The sequence below is a fragment of the Sturnira hondurensis genome, unplaced genomic scaffold (genome assembly GCF_014824575.4).
Source record: "Sturnira hondurensis isolate 20B ecotype Veracruz unplaced genomic scaffold, ASM1482457v3 Scaffold0024805, whole genome shotgun sequence".
Lineage (NCBI taxonomy): Eukaryota > Metazoa > Chordata > Mammalia > Chiroptera > Phyllostomidae > Sturnira > Sturnira hondurensis.
The window spans coordinates 1,032,973-1,055,222 of NW_028097436.1; the positions used below are offsets into that span (position 1 = coordinate 1,032,973).

The window sequence follows — 22,250 nt, forward strand, 5'->3', positions numbered from 1 at the left end:
ATTGTGACAGCTGTCTTATCAGTGTGCATTTAAAATAAGACATCAAAACTGGTGACTTATTGTGCAACCACTTTAATATTGAAGATGGAAGAAAATACGCAACATTTTTGGTGTATTATGCTTTGTTATTCCAAGAAAAGTAAAAACACACTGAAACACACACAAAAAATTGTGCAGTGTATGGAGAAGGTTCTGTAACTGATCAAACATGTCAAAAGTGTTTTTGCAAAGTTTCTTGGTACTGACGACATTTTGGGCAACTCTTTGCTGTGGGGCTGTCTTATGCATTGGAAAATGTTTAGCAGCACCCCTGGCCTCTACCCACTAGAAGCCAATAGTGGGAGAGAGCTGACATACTCAAAATATCCAAATCCATAAAGTTATTAGTGGAAATGAAAAAACATCTTTTATTTTACAGAAAAAAACATAACAGACCTTTTGTCCAACCCAATAGTTAAGAAACAGAGTAACTGCATCTCTTTGCTTTTGCTTCAACCTAATGTGTATTCGGAAATTTATGTCTGTCAAAAAGGCTTAAAAAGTTTGAGAAATACTATTCTAATTTTACTGAGAATATACAACATGAAGGTAAAATTTACCCATTCTTATTTCTAAAGCAGCGTTCAGTGTTTTCTACACTGTAACAACCTAGGGCCTCACACAAGGTCCGGCCGCCCGCACCCTGGGCCTGGCCGTGCATGTCCTCACCACTCGCTAGAAGAGAAGGCAGATCAGTGTTAGTGGCTGCTAACAAGTGAGGCCAGAACTGACATCCTACAGCAGACAGGCAACTCCTAAAGCTCTGCTGGGCTTTCGGGCCTCTCTCCTTTAGCTTAAGACCCAACACAATACAAAGGTCATGTATCATAGAAAAATACACTTGAAACCGGTATGAAACTATTCACTAACGTTATCCTCCAATACGGTTAGTTTAAAAAAGAAAAAAAGGGGGGATGGGGGAGTAGTTGGGGAGTAAATGCAGACAACTGTAATTGAACAACAATAAAATAATTTTAAAAAGAAAAAGAAAAAAAAAAAAAGAACAGTTATTAGCCAAAAGGCAGGACAGCAATCCCTTTAATCTGGTATACCAAAGTTAATCTCTAGTTCGACTACTATTGCACACCTCTCTCCTAGGACTGGCCACTCTCCCCAACCCACACCCCACTGACCAGGCCATCGAAGAGCACTCTTCTCACTTTAAATGTAGACAGAAGCAGGGAAAAACAAGTCGCCCATATTGAATCAAATCAGTAGCAAAATTACACTTCAGCTGCAAAATCACAATATAACCTATAAAACTATATATAAATTTAACATAAAGAAAAGCAAAATAATCATGGACCTCTGAAGGAAAAAAGTCTAATTGTGAACAAACACTGTATTAACACATAATCCAAAATCCTTCTCTATAAACATTTAAATGTAAACAGGGTACATGATTATCGAAAGTAGTGCAAATACCTGATATGTTTCCACAGGCCTGTTTTCCATATTTAAGTCCCAAATTTTGACTGACAAATAGTCTCTAGTCATCATATATCGACCACTATGGCTGAATTTTACATCAGAAATAGAGGAGATGATTTCAGAAAAAAAAGATCTGTTACTGGGATCTTCAGGTTCTTCAAACACTAAAAACAAGCAAAAAATAAAAATGAAAAAGAGGGGAAATTTTAAAAGGGCAATTTATATAATATTTTGGCTTGCACAAAGCATTTGCTGAAACAGTTCACAAGTTTCCTAGGAGGCAGCTAAAAATGACAACTGTGAAAAAATCTGAAAAAGATCTCTCTGGCTTTAAGATAGCTTCCTGAAAGTTTCTTTTTTTTCTTTTTCCAAAGTTTAATCTAATTAAAACAAAACAAAACAAAACAAAAAAACAACGATCTTCACCCGAGGAAATGTTTGGGGTCGGGCTGGAGAGAAAGAGAGAGACAGAGAGAAACATTGATGTGAGAGACAAACATCAATCGACTGCCTCTTGTATGCACCCTGATGGGACCGAACCTGCAACCTTTTGGTGTACAGGACAACACTCCAATCAACTGAGCCACCCAGCCAGGACTCCCTGAAAGTTTAAGAGAACAGTATGAACACAAATGAAAGACAGAAATGCATTTATACGTCAGTGTCCCACGACTAATTTGGCAGAACTAGACTTGCTCAGGGACCCCTGCCTTTGGTGCACCAGGTGTGCAAGTTCTGTGCACACCTCACCGCCACTGCCTGTGCTAGCACCACAGGAGAAACACCATCCTTACCCTTCAAATCCACACCAGCATTTTCTTTATTTAACGGCCAGGTAAAATTATTTTGGTAACAGGTATGTACCAAGTTTCATAAATTTTAAAAATATTCAAGAACATGAATAATAATTCAACTCCTTAATTTAATCCAGTGCTCTGCAAAGTTCTTTTTAAAGCCAAGGAAACCTCTTCTCAGAAGAAATATTCCTAAAAAGCTCAAAATAGGAAGAAAGGAAAGAAGGGGAAAGGGAAAACAAACTGTTCTATGTGAATACAGGACTGGGGAGCCTCACCCCAAGTTCCTAAGGAGCAGTATTCTGTTAAACATACATCCACTGGTCTTAGCCAAGTGATTCAGTTGGCTGAAGTGTCATCCCATACACCAAAAAATTGTGCGTTCAATCCCTGGTCAGGGTACACATGGAAGGCAACCAATTGATGTTCTTCTTTATATCTCTGCCCCCTCACCCCCAAATCAGTAAGCAAGTCCTTGGGTAAGAATTTAAATAAAAATATCTATCTATCTATCTATCTATCTATCTATCTATCTATCTATCTATCTAGCAATATGCATCTCTTTCTACCTCCCTCCACCCACTGGGCATCTGCAAACTTGCCCCTGAGAAAGCCTTCTATGCTCTTCCAGTAGAATAACCCATGAAGCCACATGGATAGTCAGCAGCTTACCAAAGGTCCAGGAGGCCCTGGGCAGACACATTTAATTAACACTAGTAAACATATGAAGTGAACGTCAGACAAAGGGAAATGTCATCATTTGTAAAAAGATGCAGGTAACTTACATTTAGAATGTCTATCACAGAGGGCAGACGCCCTCATGTCACATAGCCGGATCGTTCCTTTGCTGCTGCTGTACACAAACGTGTTACAGCTGTTTGGGTGGAACTCTGCTGCTGTGATCACCTCTGTCAGCTCTTCCATGTTGGCAGGCTTGATATCCACAATATCTGGATAACATTTTATTAAGGAATTTCCACTTAGAAAAAAGGGCAAATGTAATTGTACATTTCTCAAATCTGAAATTCATTCGTAGTCTGAAGTACAAGTACTCTGAATTGCAATCTAGTCCTTACACAATTCCAGGGGGATCAAAACCTTTAATGCTTGGGCACATGAGAGGCAACCACACACTGATGTTTCTGTCCCTGTCTTTCTCCCTCCCTTCCCCTCTACCTAAAATAAAATACAATCTTAAAACCAGTAACAACAAAGAACTGACTGGTAAGTTCGTCTTCCTAACTATTAAGAAAACCTAGTGTACATTCCAAACGCAGCAAAACGAAATCTTTAAGGGGAGCAAAAAGAAGAAAACTATTTGTACCACAACAAATGGAGCTAATTTACTTAATAAAAATATGCAAGAACTTCCGGCCAAGATGGAGGCATAGGTAGACACACTGTGCCTCCTCGAACATCCAAAAGGACAACAATTTAAAAACAAACAAAAAAAAACAACCAGAACTGACAGGAAACTGAACTGTATGGAAGTCCGACAACCAAGGAGTTAAAGTAGGTACATCTATCCAGACCAGTAGGAGGGGCAGAATAGGGTGGCCAGGCGAGGCGGTGGATTGTGGAACAGGGTGCAGAATACCGGGCAGTCCCACATTCTCGTGCAGATAAACCAGGTGAAACCTGGGAGCAAGACAGACCTCGCAAGCCAGGATCCCAGCGTGGGGAAATAAAGCCTCAAAACACCAACCGAAAACACCTGTGTGGAGGTTGAGGCACCAGGAGAGACTCCCAGCCTCAAAGGAGAGTTCGTTGGAGAGACCCACGGGGTCCCAGAATGTACACAAGCTCACCCACCGGGGAATCAGCACTAGAAGGGCCCAGTTTGCTTGGGGGCAGTGGGGGAGGGGACTGAAATCCGGCAGAGAGCAGAGCAAGCGCCACTGTTTCCTCTCTGATGCCTCCCCCACATACAGTGTCACAACACAGCCACGTGGGCTGCCCTACCCTGGTGAACACCTAAAGCTCTGCCCCTCACTACATAACAGGTGCCTTGTGACCAAAAAAATTAGTCCAAATGAAATAACAGATCAAAGTTCCAGAAAAAAATACAACTACGTGATGAAGACATAGCCAACCTATTAGGTGCACAGTTCAAAAACACTGGTGATCAAGATGCTCACTGAATTGGTTGATTGTGGTCATAAATTAGACAAAAAAAAAAAAAAAAAAAAGAAAGCTACACTAAGTGAAATGAAGGAAAATACACAGGGAACAAATAGCAACGGGAAGGAAACTGGGACTCAAATCAATGAACTGGACCAGAAGGAAGAAAGCAACAACCAAACAGAAAAGAAGGAAGAAACAAGAATTAAAAAAAAAAATGAGGAGAGGCTTAGGAACTTCTAAGACATCTTTAAATGTTCCAACATCTGAATTATAGGGGTACCAAAAGGGGAAAAGAAACAGCCACCAGTGGAAAACTTATTTGAACAAATAATAAAGGAGAACTTCCCCAAGCTGGCAAAGGAAATAGACTGCCAAGAAGTCCAGGAAGCTCAGAGGGTCCCAAACAAATTGGACCCAAGGAGGAACACACCAAGGCACATCATCATTACATTAACCAAGATTAAAATGAAAAGAATTCTAGAAGCAGCAAGAGATAAGGGGACAGTCACCTACAAAGGAGTACCCATCAGACTGTCAGCGGATTTCTCAAAAGAGACCTTACAGGCAAGAAGGGGCTGGAAAGAAGTATTCCAAGTCATGAAAGGCAAGGACCTACAGCCAAGATTGCTTTATCCAGCAAAGCTATCATTTAGAATGGAAGGGCAGACAAAGTGCTTCTCACATAAGGTCAAGTTCAAGGAGTTCATCATCACCAAGCCCTTATGATATGAAATGTTAAAGGGACTTATTTTTAAAAAAAGATAAAAAATAGGAACAGTAAAATGACAGCAAACTCACAATTATTAACAATCACACCTAAAACAAAAACAAAGCCAACAACTAGAACAGGAACAGAACCAAAGAACTGGAGATCACATGGAGGGTTATCAACCCTCCAGTGGGGGGTAAGGTACAGAGAATAAGTAGCATAGAAGGTAGGTAGAAAATAGGGGGAGGGTTAAGAATAGTATGGGAAATGTAAAAGCTAAAGTACTTATAAATATGACACACAGACATGCACTAAAGGGGGGAATGTGGGTGGGAGAGGGTGAAGGGAAAATGGGACAACTGTAAAAGCATAATCAATAAAATCTATTTAAAAAATAAATAATGCAAATCTAACAAATTAGAAAAGAGTATAAATATGGAAAAAAATGCTCATTTACTCAATTTAACAGGCATGCTAACCAAACAACAAAAGAGGGCTTGTCACTTGTATATAGCGTGCGCGTGCGCCAGGTACGTAAGTTTATATGCCATGTACTTATATATGCACAGAAAATTTTCAGGACAATATAAACAATGAAAATGGGGTTTGGATAATAAATATTTCTATTGACTTTATACCACCAAAAAGAGAAAAAAAATCAAATGGATACTAAAACTCCTGTCGGTAATTTCCAGATGCCAAAGATTAATCCGCAAATCATCTGCAGATAAATATGTTTCATAATCACTATTAATAGAAATCGAGTTGATGTGATATGTATGAGCATTGGCAAATATTCTCCGTGGACTGGCCTCAACCATTAGATCCATGGGCCTAAAGACTGGCACCTGTCAATAAGACACATGAAAAACAGTCATTACAAAATGTTCTTTGCTTACAATAGTCCTGAAGCTTTTTTTAAAAAATTTAATTCTTATTCAAGTACAGTTTTCTGTTTTATATTCCCTGTCCTGCCCACCCCCAGTCCTGAAGCTTTAAAACACTTCATTTCTACAATTTTTGAGGGAATATAAAACAATATAATATTATACAGATTTAGGTTTTAAAAGTAACTTATGTTGATCCTGAGGCTCAACTGAAAACAAAAATAAATAACTTGAATAATTTATCTTCTTTTATAGATAGCAATACTATTAAAATTTACAGTTCTTCCTAGTTCCAATCTTTTGCTTGGAAGACTTATAAAGCTCCTAATGTTTATAGTTTAAATTAAAGTGGCTAAAAAGGAATCAGCCCAGAGTGTGTAATTCTCGGTGGTTTTTTTTAGCTGCAATAAAATTTGGTCCACTTCTACTTTTTCAATTTCAGAAGAAAATTAATCTTGAAAGTTAAGCTTGTATTAGTTGATAGTCAAACCACGAGAGCAAGAGAGCACGTGGACCAGTGTGGAGCAGTTTTGTGTTGAGTCTCGAGTCTGCCCCCCGTCACAGCTGAGACTGCTATGTAGGCCAGGGTCTGTCTAACATAGGGGTTTTCCTCTCCTATCTACAGAACTATTGATATGCGGGGCAGACTGTAATGATTCCTCTTTAAGCTCCGCTCAGGGTATAGAATATGTAAGATGAACACAGAACACCATTCATACTTACTCGTAGTGTAGTGACTGTAGTAGGATCTCTGTACCTTCCATCTTCCTCTTTCAAGTTATACCCTTCTGGTCTTTTGTCTCTTTCACTGATTTTCCATAATTTTATTGTTTTATCTGGGGAGACAATAAAGTAAGTTCTGAAAAAAACACTAAAACTGGTGGAAGAAAAACACTTTATTGTATATTTAAACATGAAATTTCATATTTCACCTAAAAAGATCCCAAGAATAAAAATCCCTTATATGACTCAAAAAATAAAAATAAAAAATCTCATTACCAGGTAAATAAAAAAACCCATAAACAGAAACACAGTACAGAAATTATACTTTATGTTAACAGAACTCATAAAATTCCATTTGATATTAAAATCAAGTCATAGCCAGGCCCTTGTCCTTTAAAACTAAATAAAGCCAGGAGAAAAATTTATATGTATGTAAACACATACATACATACATAATCTTAGTATTTAATTTTAAAAGATTTTTATTTTTAATAGAGAGGAAGGGAGAAAGAGGGAGAGAAACATCAATGTGTGGTTACCTCTCATGCGCTCCCTACTGGGGACCTGGCCTGGAACCCAGGCATGTGCCCTGACTGGGAATTGAACCAGCAACTCTTTGGTTCACAGGCCAGCATTCAATCCACTGAGCCACACCAGCCAGGGCTAATATTTAATTTTTAAGAGAGAACAAACAACAAAATAGTTTTATACAGCCTAATTACTATTTAGAATACAAATGGTACGGAATCTCTCTCTCTTGGTGCCATACTTTCTAGCAGATCCTACCAGAGTCCACAGATTACTTCACAGGTCTGGATTCCTCTGTTTAAATCTGTTATTTCCCCATTGTATTAGAGATTCATAAGTAGCTAGTAAGAACTGGAAAAAAATTGACAGATTACAAGCATAGGTCCCTGCCTTGGCCAGGTGGCTCAGTTGGTTGGAGGGTTATTCCTTGCATCAGAAGATTGCGGGTTTAATCACCAGTCAGGGAACACATCTAGGTTCGGATTCTACCCTGCTCGGGGCACATACATCTCACTTCGATGCTTCTCTCTTTCAGGTCAGTAACCATATCCTCAGGTGAGGTTAAAAAAAAAAAGTACACATCCCCAAGTCCTTCAAGACAAAATTCTTACATATTGAGAATACATAAAATGCTATTTTAAAAAATAAAATTTATTTTGGAATGATGTTGAATCACAGAGAAGTTACAAAGACAGCAAGGTTGTCATATACCCTTCACCCAGTTTCTTCTGATGTCAAAATCTTATGCAACCTGGTATATTTGTTAAAACTAAGAAATTAATGTTGTACATTACTATTAACTAAATTCCAGACTTTGCTCAGATTCCAGCAGGCTTTCTAACTTCCCTTTTCTGTTTTAGGATTCCATCCAGGATCCAAACAACACTTTACTTAGTTGTCAAGTCTCAGTCTCTTATCACTTGAACAATTTCTCAGACTTCCCTTATTTTTTCATCACCTTGAAGTTCTGAGAATAGGGGTGAGATAATTTGTAGGATGTCCCTCAAGTTTGCTGCTTTCTCATGACCAGACTGGAATCATGGGTTTTTTTAGAAAGGGCACCAGAGGTAAAGTGAGGGGATGCACAGTGTGGACAGGACTTCTTCGCTCTGATCACTTGGTTAAGGCAGTGTGTGCCAGGTTTCTCCACTGCAGTCACTATGCTCCCCTTATGACATCGTTTTTTGGAAGTGTCACTAAGTACACTCCACCCTTAAAGGGAGGATTAAGTTACCTTCCCTGTAGTAAGCAGTATCCATCCACTTATTAGTTGTGATTCACCTATAAGAAGAGTCTCTTCTCCCCCACTTACTTGTTCAATCAATGATTTATACCACTACGGACTCGCCCATATTCACTTAATACTTTGTGTTATCTTAAAATTGCACTCATATAAAAATATCACATTCTTAATGGTCATTCACAAGCAAATGGGCATAATATAATTTTAAGTAGTATATAAAGACACATACTGGCCTGGCCACCTCTCTCTGTCAGCTGCCCCTGTGGACGCCCTCTGCAAAGATGAAGTCTAGACAGAAGGAACAGTCAACCCTACTGATTTGTCATCCGGTGTTTCATTTAAACCCTATGGAATCAAGTTTCTAGTTATCTTAAAGTTTAGTGATGGGTTTTCTGTGTGCTATTTATGTATTTCTGTGTGCTAATTTATGTATTTAGATAAATTAAATTATATACTCTAGAATATTTTACCCCCAAATCTGTAATATAAATGAGTCAAGCCTAAATTCTGTATTTTAGGAGAAATTATCTACTAAAGATGATTAGAACTCCCCCTGCCTCCCACCCAATTCCCATAATTGTTTTATGGCCTGGCTTGTCCAAATTCATCAACCTTATTAAAGATCCAGATAAAGAAATCACAATACACTTATCAAACTTTCAAGTGATATGAAATTTGTTTTTCCTAATAGTATTAACAGAAAGTACTTTTAGAATTGTGAGAAAATGGTAAATATTTTAAGACACAAACAAAAAAATTTTTTTAATAGCATTAACACAGGACACAGAAATACTACACAGAAATTTCAGCCCAGTGCTTGGGGACAAGGCAGGCTGGAAATAAAATGTTTTAACAAATATGACATAAAATTTAAAGAAAATTTTTTCATCCATATGCTCTAAGGAAGTGACCTTTAAATCTGGAGTCTCTGGCCCACAGGTGGTGACACAGGACCAACCTCCATAAACAAGCAAGCAAGGTGAGAGGGCTGACACACAGCTTTTCTGTGAAGGGAACTATAAGATGTGCAAGGACGTCTGTTACTTCCAAAAAATTAAAACTTCTGCATCGTGGTGATTCCCTAAACTGTCAACTCTAGTAACTAAAGAAGTGCTCAGTAAGTCCAGAAGTCCATGTGTACCTCTGGCTGCAGGCTGAGGGACGGGACAGGTAAAACCATCCTACCATGTTTCCTCTGTTTTATATAAGCTCCAAATAGCTTCTTATTAACAAGCTGTTAAAAAGCAACCTATTTATGAGTGAATTTTGTATTACTCATATATTCAAGACCCATCTATGGTCAACAAGTTACAGGCGGACCTTTTTGCAATGTGGACTAGAGGAAAACTCAGAGAAAGGCAAAAGAAGTTAAGATAAAGAGAATAAAATCACTTGAAGATACATTAAATGAACTAAAGTTGTATGAGATGACTATAAAATTATTTAAGTAAAAACAATCATGTAAAGCCAACTCAAGTGTGGAAATGAGTTTAGTTTTGGTGAATCAAAATTGAAATGTTTGGTCCAATTTTCTACTGTTCTTCCACAGGAATCTAGCCCCGCAAGTATGAAGACCCACTCGTCACACATCTGGGAGGAGGAAATATTATTACTCTATACTTCACAGAGAAAATGATACACACTAATAAAAAGATATTACTCAGATTTTCCCATAATTGCTTTCTCTTTTTAAAGAGTCATGTTTTCAGATACAGCTCAAGTGCTGTGTCTCCCATCCCCCTTTCTTACCCTACCACGCCCAGGCATGGCAGTCTGTACAACTCCCACTCCTGTTCTACCCTTCCACACTCCACATCTGCACACAAAAATAAAGCAGCCCTCTAACACCTGTGTTGGATTTAGTATTCATTAACAACAGTAACAATATAGACAAAAACCTACAATGCACTGTGCAGTGCTCTTTAAAATAACTTATTATTATTCCTGGCTGGTGTAGCTCAGTGGATTGAGCACAGGCCTGCGAACCACACGACCGCAGTTCAATTCCCAGTCAGGGCTCATGCCTGGGTTGCAGGCCAGTTCCCAGCAGAGGGAAACTCACAAGAGGCAACCATATACTGTTATTTCTCTCCTTCTCTCCTTCCCTTCCTCTCTAAAGATAAATAAATAAAATATTTTAAAAAATTAAAAAAAAAATAAAACAACTTATTATTAATCAATGATTTTTCAAATTTACATAGTAGCCTATTTGGGACACAGTGTTGATTCTGTCTATAGAAAAGTACTATACTACACAGATTCACACCCCACTCTCACCCCTGGCATTCCCAGGGTCTGCATTCACAGTGAGCCTTTGTGCAGTTTAGTCTAGAAAGGCTCACCTAGTGGTACAGTGCCTTGCTTATTTTAAGCCACAGATAAGCACAAGGAAGCCAGCAAGGAAGACACATGAACATAAGCTGGGAATTGAAAGCTTTTTAAGATTTAATCCATAAACAAACTGAAAGGGAATTTGCTTTCAAATATGACTGAGAAGGAGGGGAAGGAGAAGGGTCTGAGAAAAGAGAACTGGCTATGAATTAAGAATTGTTGAAGCTGGGTGATGGGTATGTAGATCTTTATTCCACTATTCTATTTCAGCCTCTAGGTTAAAAATCCCCCTTTATAAAAAAGCATAATAATTTCACCACTAAGAAGTGAACTAGCAAGCCCTGGCTGGTGTAGCTCAGTGGATTGAGCACGGGCCTGCAAACCAGAGGATCACGGTTCAATTCCCAGTCAGGGCACATGCCTGGGTTGTAGGCCAGTTCCCTGCAGGCCAACTCCCAGCAGGGGACGCACAAAAAGGCAACCATACATTGATGTTTCTCTCCCTCTCTCCTTCCCCTCTAAAGATAGATAAATAAATAAAATCTTTAAAAGATTTTAAAGAAGTGAACTAGCAAATTATCAAAAGCAAGTATTTCAATACATGAACTGTGCAACACACATCCTCTGGATATTTAATTCCAAAGGTAGAAACAATATAAATAGTAAAAATGTGTATTATTTGATATCAAAGAAAAAAACAATATCTGAAATGCTATTTGAAATAGTTAACCATATAAATTAAAACCGAACCAGTATTAGAAGCCTACACAAGTAATCAGCTCTATTTATGACATTGTCAAAGCTACAGGCTTTAAGTCATTATTTCTTCCTTTCTCTTTGAATAATAAAAGAGGGGAATGCAGAGCTTACATAAAAAGAGGGAGAGCAAAAGTGTAATGGGTTGGTGAGGGAGCCCTTGATGATAAAAAAGGGTGTGGGAGGAAGCTCATCTGTGGTGTCAGAGAGCGGCATTGTTTTGCCAAATGCACTTCGAAGAACTAGATACAGAGGGTGATGGCATCTAAAATGGATCAAGGGTAAACTAAATATTTCCACCCGAGTTCATGGTCTATGAATGGTCAAGAATGGTAAGATCCAAGTGTTGAAAGCCTGCTTTTAAGAACAGTGAAGACATGAGAAAATAAGAGAGGTTTCCCCCAATTCTCGTGCCAGCCTCTTACACAAGTTATCTGCATTTTTACAGACTGTGACTCCCCAGAACCTGGGGGTATCTCTCAGTCACTCTAATGACTCTCTTCACCCTGCAGCCCCCTAAAGATAAACCAGGTAATAGCAACTTAAATAGGGGGTAAAATTAAGAGCAGTAACAACAAAAACTCTTAAGAAAAAATTCTTAACCTGTCATTAAGAAGTTTAAATTCTGGTAAAGTCGTCACACAATTCTAACCCTCACTTAAACACTTTTCTTGAGAAAACAAAATAATGTAAGGAAAACCCCTTTTCCAGCCATGAGGCTTGTTGAGAAGAAGGCAGCTGTGTCAAATCCAGTCTGATGACAAGGATCAAGTAAGAAAAGTGCTATTCTAGAGAGTATCCTTGAATGGAGGCCATATTTTGACAGAGTAGTTTCAGTTTTTAGCTTGAAATATTCTTTGGAGAGTTTTGGCACACTTAAAAGGGAAGAAGAAAGGAGACTAACAGTTACTAAGCATATATTATGTACTCTAGGGGTTATTACATTACTATCTCCACTTTGCAAAGGAGGTAAGTCTGACCTGGTGGTTAGTAAGCAGTCTGAGGCTAAGCCAAGAAGTGGCAGGAACAGAGCAAGACCCAAGGGCAGTAGTAGCAGCCTGTTCTTTTCACTACAAGCTGATGTGTGCTAAAGGAAAACCAACATTTGAAAAATCTCTCACAGAATTTAAACACTAAATGAGAATAAAGAAGGACAAAAAAAAGAAGAGTTTATGTTCCATGTGGGAAAGAAGTATTTCCAAATTACTATTTGCAGAGCTCTCTTAACAACTATTTCTTTTTGAAAAGGGTGATGTGTCCTACAGAATGCGTATACATGGAAAAAAAATTACACTTACCATTGGTAGACAATAAAAACTGAGCAGCATTTTTCTGGGGTAACCACCTAATTTTGTTGATCTTTTCTTCTATTTCTAAACTTTTCAAGTAGTCAAACTCTGGTTCATGGCTCTGAAAGGTGCTGTAAACATTATATTCTCCTCTGCTATGAGACTGGATTTTGTTCTAAAATGAAAACAAAAATATTTGGACAGCTGAGAAATATTTCAAAATAGTAAAATGTAACCAGTTCAAACAGATCTTGCAAGTTCCGATTAATTCATTACCTGTATTATATACACAATTATGTTGTGGTTGTTTAAACATTCAAAGGGGAAAAAAAGGAAAAGCTAAATAGTAAAGCCTAATGATAAGCCAAATTTATTAGGCAAAGTGACATTGAAATATGGATCAATTTAATTACTAATTTACCATTGTATTTTGAACAGCATAGGCTCCTACTGATAAAAAGACCTGGGAATCCTAACAAGAGTGCTCATCTAAAATGCAAAGATTAAATGAGAAGAACTTGTCAGAAACTGTTGGCTGAGGCACACCTTCTTTCTCTTTAGGCTCAAGTTCTCAGTTATTTAATGATATATTGTCCTCCTCAGTGCTATTTCTGCTGCCTGCCTTGAGGTTCAGAAACTCTGTAAGATGAGAAATCTCATATATGTAATGGCCCCATCTGACTCACCCCTACCAAGACGACAGTTACAGAGCTCTGTTACTCATGAAGTCCACATTCAGCACGACCTGGCCAACCTCACCCCACAGCCCTCTCAACACCTGCTCACTGTCCTGCAACCAGCCTTCTCCTGAGCCTGGCACACACCGATGATTTATCTCACTTACTACCAGTGAGCATGAACACAGGTTAAGCGGCTGGATAAAGAGGCTACTTGTGAACGTTAGTTAACACTGATACCCTAGCAAAAGTGAGAATTCTAACCATGTTCAGAATTTCATCTTTTAACCTATCATCACGTTATTAAAAATCTTTTTGTCAAAAATATTCAAAGTCTAGTTTACAAAACAACCCATGAAAAAAGTGTTGAAACATAAGATATTATTGTCAACCATTTTAAACAAAAGTAAATTATCAAATAAAATGTTTAACATATTATTCTCCATATAAAAGAAAACTTTATTAAATCATCATCTTAAAAGTGTGACTTGGGTTGTGTTTTCCAGCAGCTTACCTGATTGATCGTTCACGGTTACCCTCATATTTGGACCCTCTCTGGCAGTATCAGTCATTACTGAAGAGGGTTGCCAAATGTTGAAAAGGCAGAGCACACCACCAAACAGGGGTAAAAAAGTCAAAAAAGAACCTCTGTCTCATTACCATAGTCTTATACCAAATTAGACAATCCTATTCGTTAAACATATATACACTAATACCACTTCAGGAGAAATTCCAAAAATCTTCCACCTAAAATAACTCAGTCTCAAAATGTTTGTCATGTTTACTCTCCAAGAAAATTACTATAAATAGCAACTAAAATTTTAACATGCTGTGTTTTGAACTTAGCAAGAGACTACATAGCACCATGTACGTTGGGTTCTACCTAGAGATACAGATTTAATGACACAGACTGTCTACCTCGAAGTAACGTAGGTACCTGAAACTTTAGTCAAAAGCAGACATAAAGGTCCATATAATTCAGATATGCAATACAAAGAGCCAAGGACAAGCACACATCATTCTATATTAAAAATCTTGGTCCACACAGGTCATGCTTTATTTGATAACTAAAGAAAAGCACAAACGTATGAAAATATTTCCTAAAAGAGAAAAAGAAAATAATCCTAAAGAATAAAGTGTAACTACACCTATCTAAACATGATCCAAAACCAAATCATGGAGGTGTTCGGCAGTTTCAATAGAGGGCAAGAAGTAGTTTCTTTGCAACAGAAAAAAAAATCTATCACATAAGAAGAAAGTTATGTCTGAAGGTTAGAAATGCCAGGCTGGGCTCATATATTAACATCTACTCTCTCCTGAGACTCCATTTTTCCTGAGACTCCAGTGGAGTCTCAGTGAAGTATAGGGAGCTGTTTCACATGGCATGGGAAATGTAGCCTAGCCCCCACTCGGAAAGGCCAGTGGGGACTGAGGTCCAGCACACAGGATCCACACCCATGGATAGGTTCTCCCATGGGGAATCAGGCCTGCATTGTACCTAGGCTGCTATGAGGCTTCCTTTTGCTGAAACTCCCTCACCGTGGATTGAGGTAGCAAGGGCTTACTGCAGTTTCCTAAAGTTTGAGCTAAACCTTCGATGTATGGAGTGTAATGAGTCCAACCACTTTCCCCTTAACATTTGCAAATACCCCTCTTTGATGTAATTAGCAACATCTTCTCCTCTGTTATCTGTAAAAGGTAACCACCTAATGTGAACCTGTGCATAGTAAATGAGGAGCATCCTCGATGTAATGTACCCAGAAAAACAATAAAGGCCTGTCCAGGCAGGGGTCAGGGTTGTGCCGTCCCTTTTCTCCAGAGGACTTCGGTAGTCCCTGTGTATTTGCTCATAGCCACCACAACGTACACGGATCCTGCCAGCTAGGATCTGCATCAGTGAAGGACCTCAAAAGACAAAATGACAAGAACAATGACTGCAGAGACGACAGCAGCAGTCACAAAAGGAAGAGGCCATAAAACAGATGTGTGAGTGATAAGAGACTCAAGGGACTGCAGAGAGCTGAACCCCAGCCAGCAGTAGGCTTTGGAGAGGGATGTTTACATTATAATGATCATCCAGTCTTGTTCTCAGCATGAACTAGTAAGTACAGTGAGCAAATATTAAGAAAAGGAAACGTAATTCCATGTTCACAACATAGTGCCACTTGAACAAGAATGCATCAAAGTAAAAAAAAAACTATTTTGTTTTTATTCTAAAAACTCTTCTACAGCCCTGGCCTAGTGACTCAGGTGACTAGAGCATTCTCTCATGCGGCAAAAGGCTATGGTTCGATCTCTGGTTGGGTAACTGATGTTTCTCTCTCTCTTTCTCTAAAATCAATAAACAGGTAAGCCCTGGCTGGCATAGCTCAGAGGATTGAGCACGGGCCTACGAAACAGACGATCGCGGTTCGATTCCCAGTCAGGGCACATGCCTGGGTTGCATGCCGGTTCCTTGCAGGCTAACTACCAGCAGGGGATGCACAAAAGGCAACCATACATTGATGTTTCTCTCCCTCCCTCCTTCCCATCTAAAGATAAATAAATAAATATTTTTAAAAAAGTACTTAGGTGAGAATTAAAAAGAAAAAAATTCTCTTACAACCAGAGAATTATGACACATTGAGATATTATAAAATACATCACGTTTAGATTTTCTTGCATAGCTCTTTCCATTTTCCCTGAGAGCCTACTTTCTTAACCACACACTCTATGTGAAATTTTCTACAATAAATGTAGAAGTGCTTTTATACCCAACCCCTCCTGCAGTACTGTCTGGCATTGTAACAGGCATTCAAAAAACGTTTTCTAAGTGCACAAAAATTCCAGCAAAAAGAATGAACAAACCAATGGTGCTGGTATGGTTTAAGAAGAGGTTGGAATTAACCTGGTAAATGGAGTATGGTGCAGAAATTAGAAGGGGCGGGTGAGCTGCACATACAGCAAAACAGAAGAGTCTTGAAAACACAGCTCTTATTGACAAAACTACGACACAACGAGATGAGACACAGGCTTCTTCACATACACTGAAAATACAGCACACAAAAACGAAATTACACGTTGCCACAGAGATGCAAAAAGACCCCATGAACATATACAGGATATTATGTCACTTTAAAGCAAAGTAATGCAGACAGGGTGGTACTCATACACGGACTGACAAGAATCCCAATGTAGCAGAGCCCAGAAACAGTTCTGAATTATGATGAAAGTGGCACTGCTGATGGAGCCAGGGGGTCTTACCACTGGATGATTTTCTGCATGACAAAATGGACCCTGACTCCTATTACCACAAACCACTCCAGTAAACTGACTGCAGGCAAGTTCCAGGTAAATATGAAACGTTCAATAATTAGGTTTTGGGACAACACTGTCCAAAGCAGCTTCTTGAACCAATAGACAGCCTGTATCTGTGCTGTCCAAAACGGCGCAGCCCCTGGTCAAGTGGCTACTTAAGCACCTGAAATGCGGCTACTGTGAGTAAAAAGCTTTAACTTTTATTTAATTTTCATTAATTAAAATTTCAACAGACACACAGAGCTAGTGACTACAATACTAGAAAGCACAGATCTAAAAGATAGAGGGAATATATATCCTTCTGAATCACAGGGTAGAGAACATTTCTTATATAGGACAGAAAAGGCAATAAACCTAAGGAAAGCACTGATGTATCGTACTATATTAATATTAACAACCTGAATTTGTCAAATTATACGCCTTTCAGAAAAATGAAAAGGCAGCTCATAAAATGGAAGATACTCCAAATAAATATAACTGACAAAGGGTTCATACTCAAAAAGTAAAAAAAAAACAACTCCCACAAATCATAAGAAAAAGAATAGCCAATCCAGTAGAAAACACACATAAGACATTTTAGTAGATACTTTACAAAAGATCTCCAAATGTCCAATAAACACATAACTCAACCTCAGAGTTAACAAAGTACAAATTAGCCCTGGCTGGTGTAGCTCAGTGGACTAAGTGTTGGCCTGTGAACCAAAGAGCTACTGGTTCGATTCCCAGTCAGGGCACATGCCTGAGTTGTGGGCTGGGTCCCCAGTTGGGACATGTGAGAGGCAACCACACATTGATGTTTCTCACCCTCTCTTGCTTCTTCCCTCCCCATCTCTATAAAAATAAATTAAATCACTAAAAAAAGGTACAAATTAAAAACACACTAAGATGTATTCACAACCTCTATAATACTTGAAATTTTAAAATAAGTGACAATAGGGAGTTCTGCCAAGATGGAGGTGTAGGTGGAAACACTGTGCCTCCTCTCACAACCAAGTTTAAAGTCAACGAAGTTTCAGTAACAAAAACGCAGCCAAAACACAGAAAACTGAACTATACAGAAGCCTAACAACAATGAACCGTTCACCAGGACTGGTAAGAGGGGCAGAGCCAGCAGCGGAACAGGTCCAGCAGGAAATATCTCCCAATCCAGGTAGGCAGGCAGGCAGGCAGCCGTGGGTGGATCCCAGGTGTGGGGTAGCAACAGGCGGACCCAGTGAGGGGGCAAGGGGGCAGGCTGACCACGGACACACATTCATGCACGAAGATAAACCAGTGAAGGAGCGAGCAGTGAGATAGACCATAGAGGCCCCAGCAGTGGGAAGCAGCAGAGGGGACCACCGTTGCCCCCCTTTGACCCCTCCCCCACGTACAGCATCACAACCCAGCGACTGAGTTGCCCCGCCCTGGTGAACACCTAGGGCTCTGCTCCTCATGCGTAACAGGTGTGAACAGACCAAAACATGGCTCAAGAAGAACTCAAAGCCCCCAAACCGATAACTCTAAACGAAAAAGAAATAGCGAACCTTTCAGATGCACAGTTCAAAACACTGGTGATCAGGATGCTCAGAGAACTGGTTGATTATAGTCACAAATTAGAGGAACATATGAAGGTTAAACTAATTGAAAGGAAGGGAAATGCACTGGAAACCAAGCTGAGAAGCAGATTCAGGCCACTTTGGAGAGAGAGTGAACAGACTGTGCTGAGGGGCTTACTGATTCATTTGGCCCCAGATGGTGGCTACTGAGCTGAGAAGGAAACCAATAGTGATGGAAAGGAAGCTGGGACTCAAATCAATGGAATGGACCAGAAGGAAGAAAAAAATGACCAAACAGAAAAATAGGAAGAAACAAGAATTCAAAAAAAATGAGGAGAGGCGTAGGAACTTCCAGGATATCTTTAAACGCTCCAACATCTGAATTATAGGGATACCAGAAGGGGAAGAGGAAGAGCAAATGGACAACTTATTTGAACAAATAATAAAGGAGAACTTCCCCAGTCTGGCAAAGGAAATAGACTTCCAGGAAATCCAGGAAGCTCAGAGAGTCCCAAAGAAGTTAGACCCAAGAAGGAACACACCAAGGCACGTCATCATTACATTAGCCAAGACCAAAATGAAGGAGAGAATCCTAGAAGCAGCAAGAGATGAGGGGACAGTCACCTACAAAGGAGTTCCCATCAGACTGTCAGCTGATTTCTCAAAAGAGACCTTACAGGCAAGAAGGGGCTGGAAAGAAGTATTCCCAGTCATGAAATCCAAAGACCTACACCCAAGATTGCTCTATTCAGCAAAGCTTTCATTTAAAATGGAAGGACAGATAAAGTGCTTCTCAGATAAGATCAAATTCAAGGAGTTTATCATCACCAAGCCCTTAATTGTATGAAATGTTAAAGGGATTTATCTAAGAAAAAGAAGATAAAAAATATGAAAAGTGAAAGAACAGCAAACTCATAATTACTAACAACCACACCTAAAACAAAAGCAAACCAAGAGGACAGCTGGATCAGGAGTGGAACCATAGAAATGAAGAACACATGGAGGGTTAGCAACAGGGGAGTGGGAGGAGGGGAAGGGGGGAGGAAGGTACAGAAAATAAGTAGCATAGACGGTAGTTAGAAAATAGACAGGGGGGAGGGCAAGAATAGTAGGGGAAATATAGAATCTAAAGAACTTGAGACACATAGACATAAACTAAAGGGGGGGAATGGTGGGGGAGGGGGTGTGCAGGGTGGAGGGGAATGAAGGGGGGAATCAGAACAACTGTAATGGCATAATCAATAAAATATATTAAAAAAATAAATAAGTGACAATAGAACAATACATTGGCAAAGACGAGAAACAGGCAGAATTTTCAGATATTGTCCATGAGAATAAAATGGGCAAAACCCCTTTTACTGTGCTGTCTCCTATAACTGAATGCCTACACCATGACCCATTAAGTCCATGCATGTCTATATACACCAAAAGAAAGAAAACAAGAAAAAATTAAGAATGTTCATAGAAGCATTATTGTTAATAATAATGAACTGAATAAACTGAAACATCCAAAATCTATAGCACAATGGATTAACTGCAGTACAGAAATAAAAAGAACATTTTATAACAATGAAAGTGAGCAACTTATATCTACACAAACATAATAATGACCAAAGGGACCAGATATAAAATACTGTATGACTTCATTTATTAAAAGTTCTAAAATTTTAGGCCTGGCTGTTATGGTTCAGTGGATTGAGCGCTGTCCTGAGAACCAAAGGGTCGCTGGTTTGATTCCTAGTCTGGGCACATGCCTAGGTTGCAGGCCAGGTCCCCAGTAGGGGGTGCAAGAGAGGCAACCATACACTGATGTTCCCTCTCATTCTCCCTCCCTCCCCCTCTGTCTAAAAGTAAATAAAATCTTTAAAAAAAAAGTTCCAAAACTTTAAGCCACATTAAGTGTTAGAAGATAAGCTTAAGGTGAGGAAGGAAAAATTATGGACTGGGAAAAGGAATGGGAAGAGTTTATGAAAGGATGTGTTCTATTTCTTGACCTAGATGTATACTCTGTGATAATCCACTAATGTTTTATATATTTTTCTATGTACATTTCAAAAGTAAAAAAGCAAAACCAAAACAAATATGATGCAGCTGCTCTGAAAACAGTATTGCAGGGGGTTCCACCTCAAAAAAGCTAAAAAAATAGATGTGTAAGAACCAACAACCCCACTTTTGGGTATACATCCAAAAGAATTGAAAACAGCATCTCAAAGAGATTATTCACAACAGCTAAGAGTTAGAAGCAACCTAAATATTCATTGATGGATAAATGAATAAAGAAAATGCAGTGACTTGCATACAAAAGCAAAATGATTCAGCCTTTAAAAAGAACTCCCGAGGTATGCTACAACATGGATTAACCTTGAGAACATTATGCTAAGTAAAATAAGTCAATCATAAGAAAAAAATACTGCATGACTGAACTGATATCAGGTATCTAAGGTAGTCGTCAATCTCAGAAACAAAAAGCAGGAAGGTGGCTGCTAGGGGCTTTGGGGGGAAGGAGGTAGGAAGTTCAGCGGGTACCGAGTTTGTCACGTAGTATCGAGAGGTGCTGGAGATCTGTTGCAACAATGTGTATGTGGTTGGCAATACTGTTCAGTACACTTAGAAACTGGTGGGAGGTTGAATGTGGTGTTTTGCCACAAACAACAACACAGCACATAAAAAATACTACTGAAAGAAAACATGCCAATGGTTATCTAAGTAGGGAAAGGCGCATGGGAGCAGGTCAGGTGAATAAAAGGCAATGTATGTATGCCCACACACCTGCACGCACATGTTTGTTTGCTTAAAGAGAGGGCCTCACCATGACCTATAACGATAGTATGTCATGAACTCAATATGCCCCCGAGGTTCAAACAAACCAAAACAACAACAAAAAAAATAAAACAGTAAAATCCAAAGGTGCTGGAACTAACCAACCACTTGGAAAAAGAACTGGAATTTCATTTCTTACACAACAGTAAATTCCAGAAGGAATACTTGAATGTTTACAAATAAAAGCAGCAAAACTAAAGTACAACAGGGAGTTTTCTATGCAATGTTCAAGTCTGAAAAAGAACTTGTAAGTACAAGCAGGACTCATACTGACAAGCTTAGCAATCAGCAAAGGTACTTTAAATTATATTCCATTTCTGGAAAATATAATACTCTGAGCTAGAATCTCAAAAACTTGTAGGTAACTGATAAATATGTAATAGCTAGTTGGGTACAAACCCAGACAACAGATGGCTGACTAAGAGAGGTGGCCAGATGAATCCATGAACAGATACCAGAACTCGGGTCTTTAAACTTGCAGTACAAACTCTTCCCAACGTTTCCTTCTCTAAACCGACCATAGAGAAGACATTTTTTAACGGCAATTTAAAAAAGTCTGAGGATGAAATTCTTCCCTCGTCATGATAAAAAAACCGGATTTTTTGGTGTGATCTGCATCATCTCAGGCTTATTACTTAAAGATTTTTTCATTTGTTAAACAATATCCAGCACTGTGGACATTCATTACAATTTACACAGTGTTTACTTTTTTAAATTAACTTTTATAGAGAAAGGAGGGGAGAGATAGAAAAACATAGATTTGTTGTTCCACTTGTTTTTCCACTTGTTTATGCACTCATTGCTGGATTCTTGTATGAGCCCTGACCAGGGATTGAACCCACAACCTTGGTGTATCGGGAAGACACTCTAACCAAATGAGATACCCAGTCAGGGCACAGTATTAATTTTCACCCAATTGACCAGGTGCATAATCTTAGAAAAGTTATCTTCTTTAAGTCTCAATTCATTTATAAGCTTGTAATAAATCAGACATAGACAGTAAGTGAAGAATTAGATAGTAAGTCATTATTTTTGTGTGGAGATTAAGTCATGTTTAAGGTCTGTGG

The 22,250-nt window shown here is 38.9% G+C and overlaps 1 protein-coding gene across 2 annotated transcripts in view; it reads right to left on the reverse strand.

Moving 5' to 3' along the window:
- PPP2R2A (protein phosphatase 2 regulatory subunit Balpha) overlaps positions 1-22,250 on the reverse strand; it is a 93,806-nt gene that overhangs the window by 7,462 nt on the left and 64,094 nt on the right. For both annotated transcript variants that reach the window (XM_037038698.1, XM_037038700.1), the window contains exons 4-8: positions 12,864-13,029; positions 6,708-6,820; positions 5,768-5,945; positions 3,050-3,214; positions 1,465-1,634 (exon numbers count right to left, since the gene is read on the reverse strand). In XM_037038698.1, the coding sequence (XP_036894593.1) occupies positions 1,465-1,634; positions 3,050-3,214; positions 5,768-5,945; positions 6,708-6,820; positions 12,864-13,029 (792 nt within the window). The remainder of the gene's footprint in view (positions 1-1,464; positions 1,635-3,049; positions 3,215-5,767; positions 5,946-6,707; positions 6,821-12,863; positions 13,030-22,250) is intronic.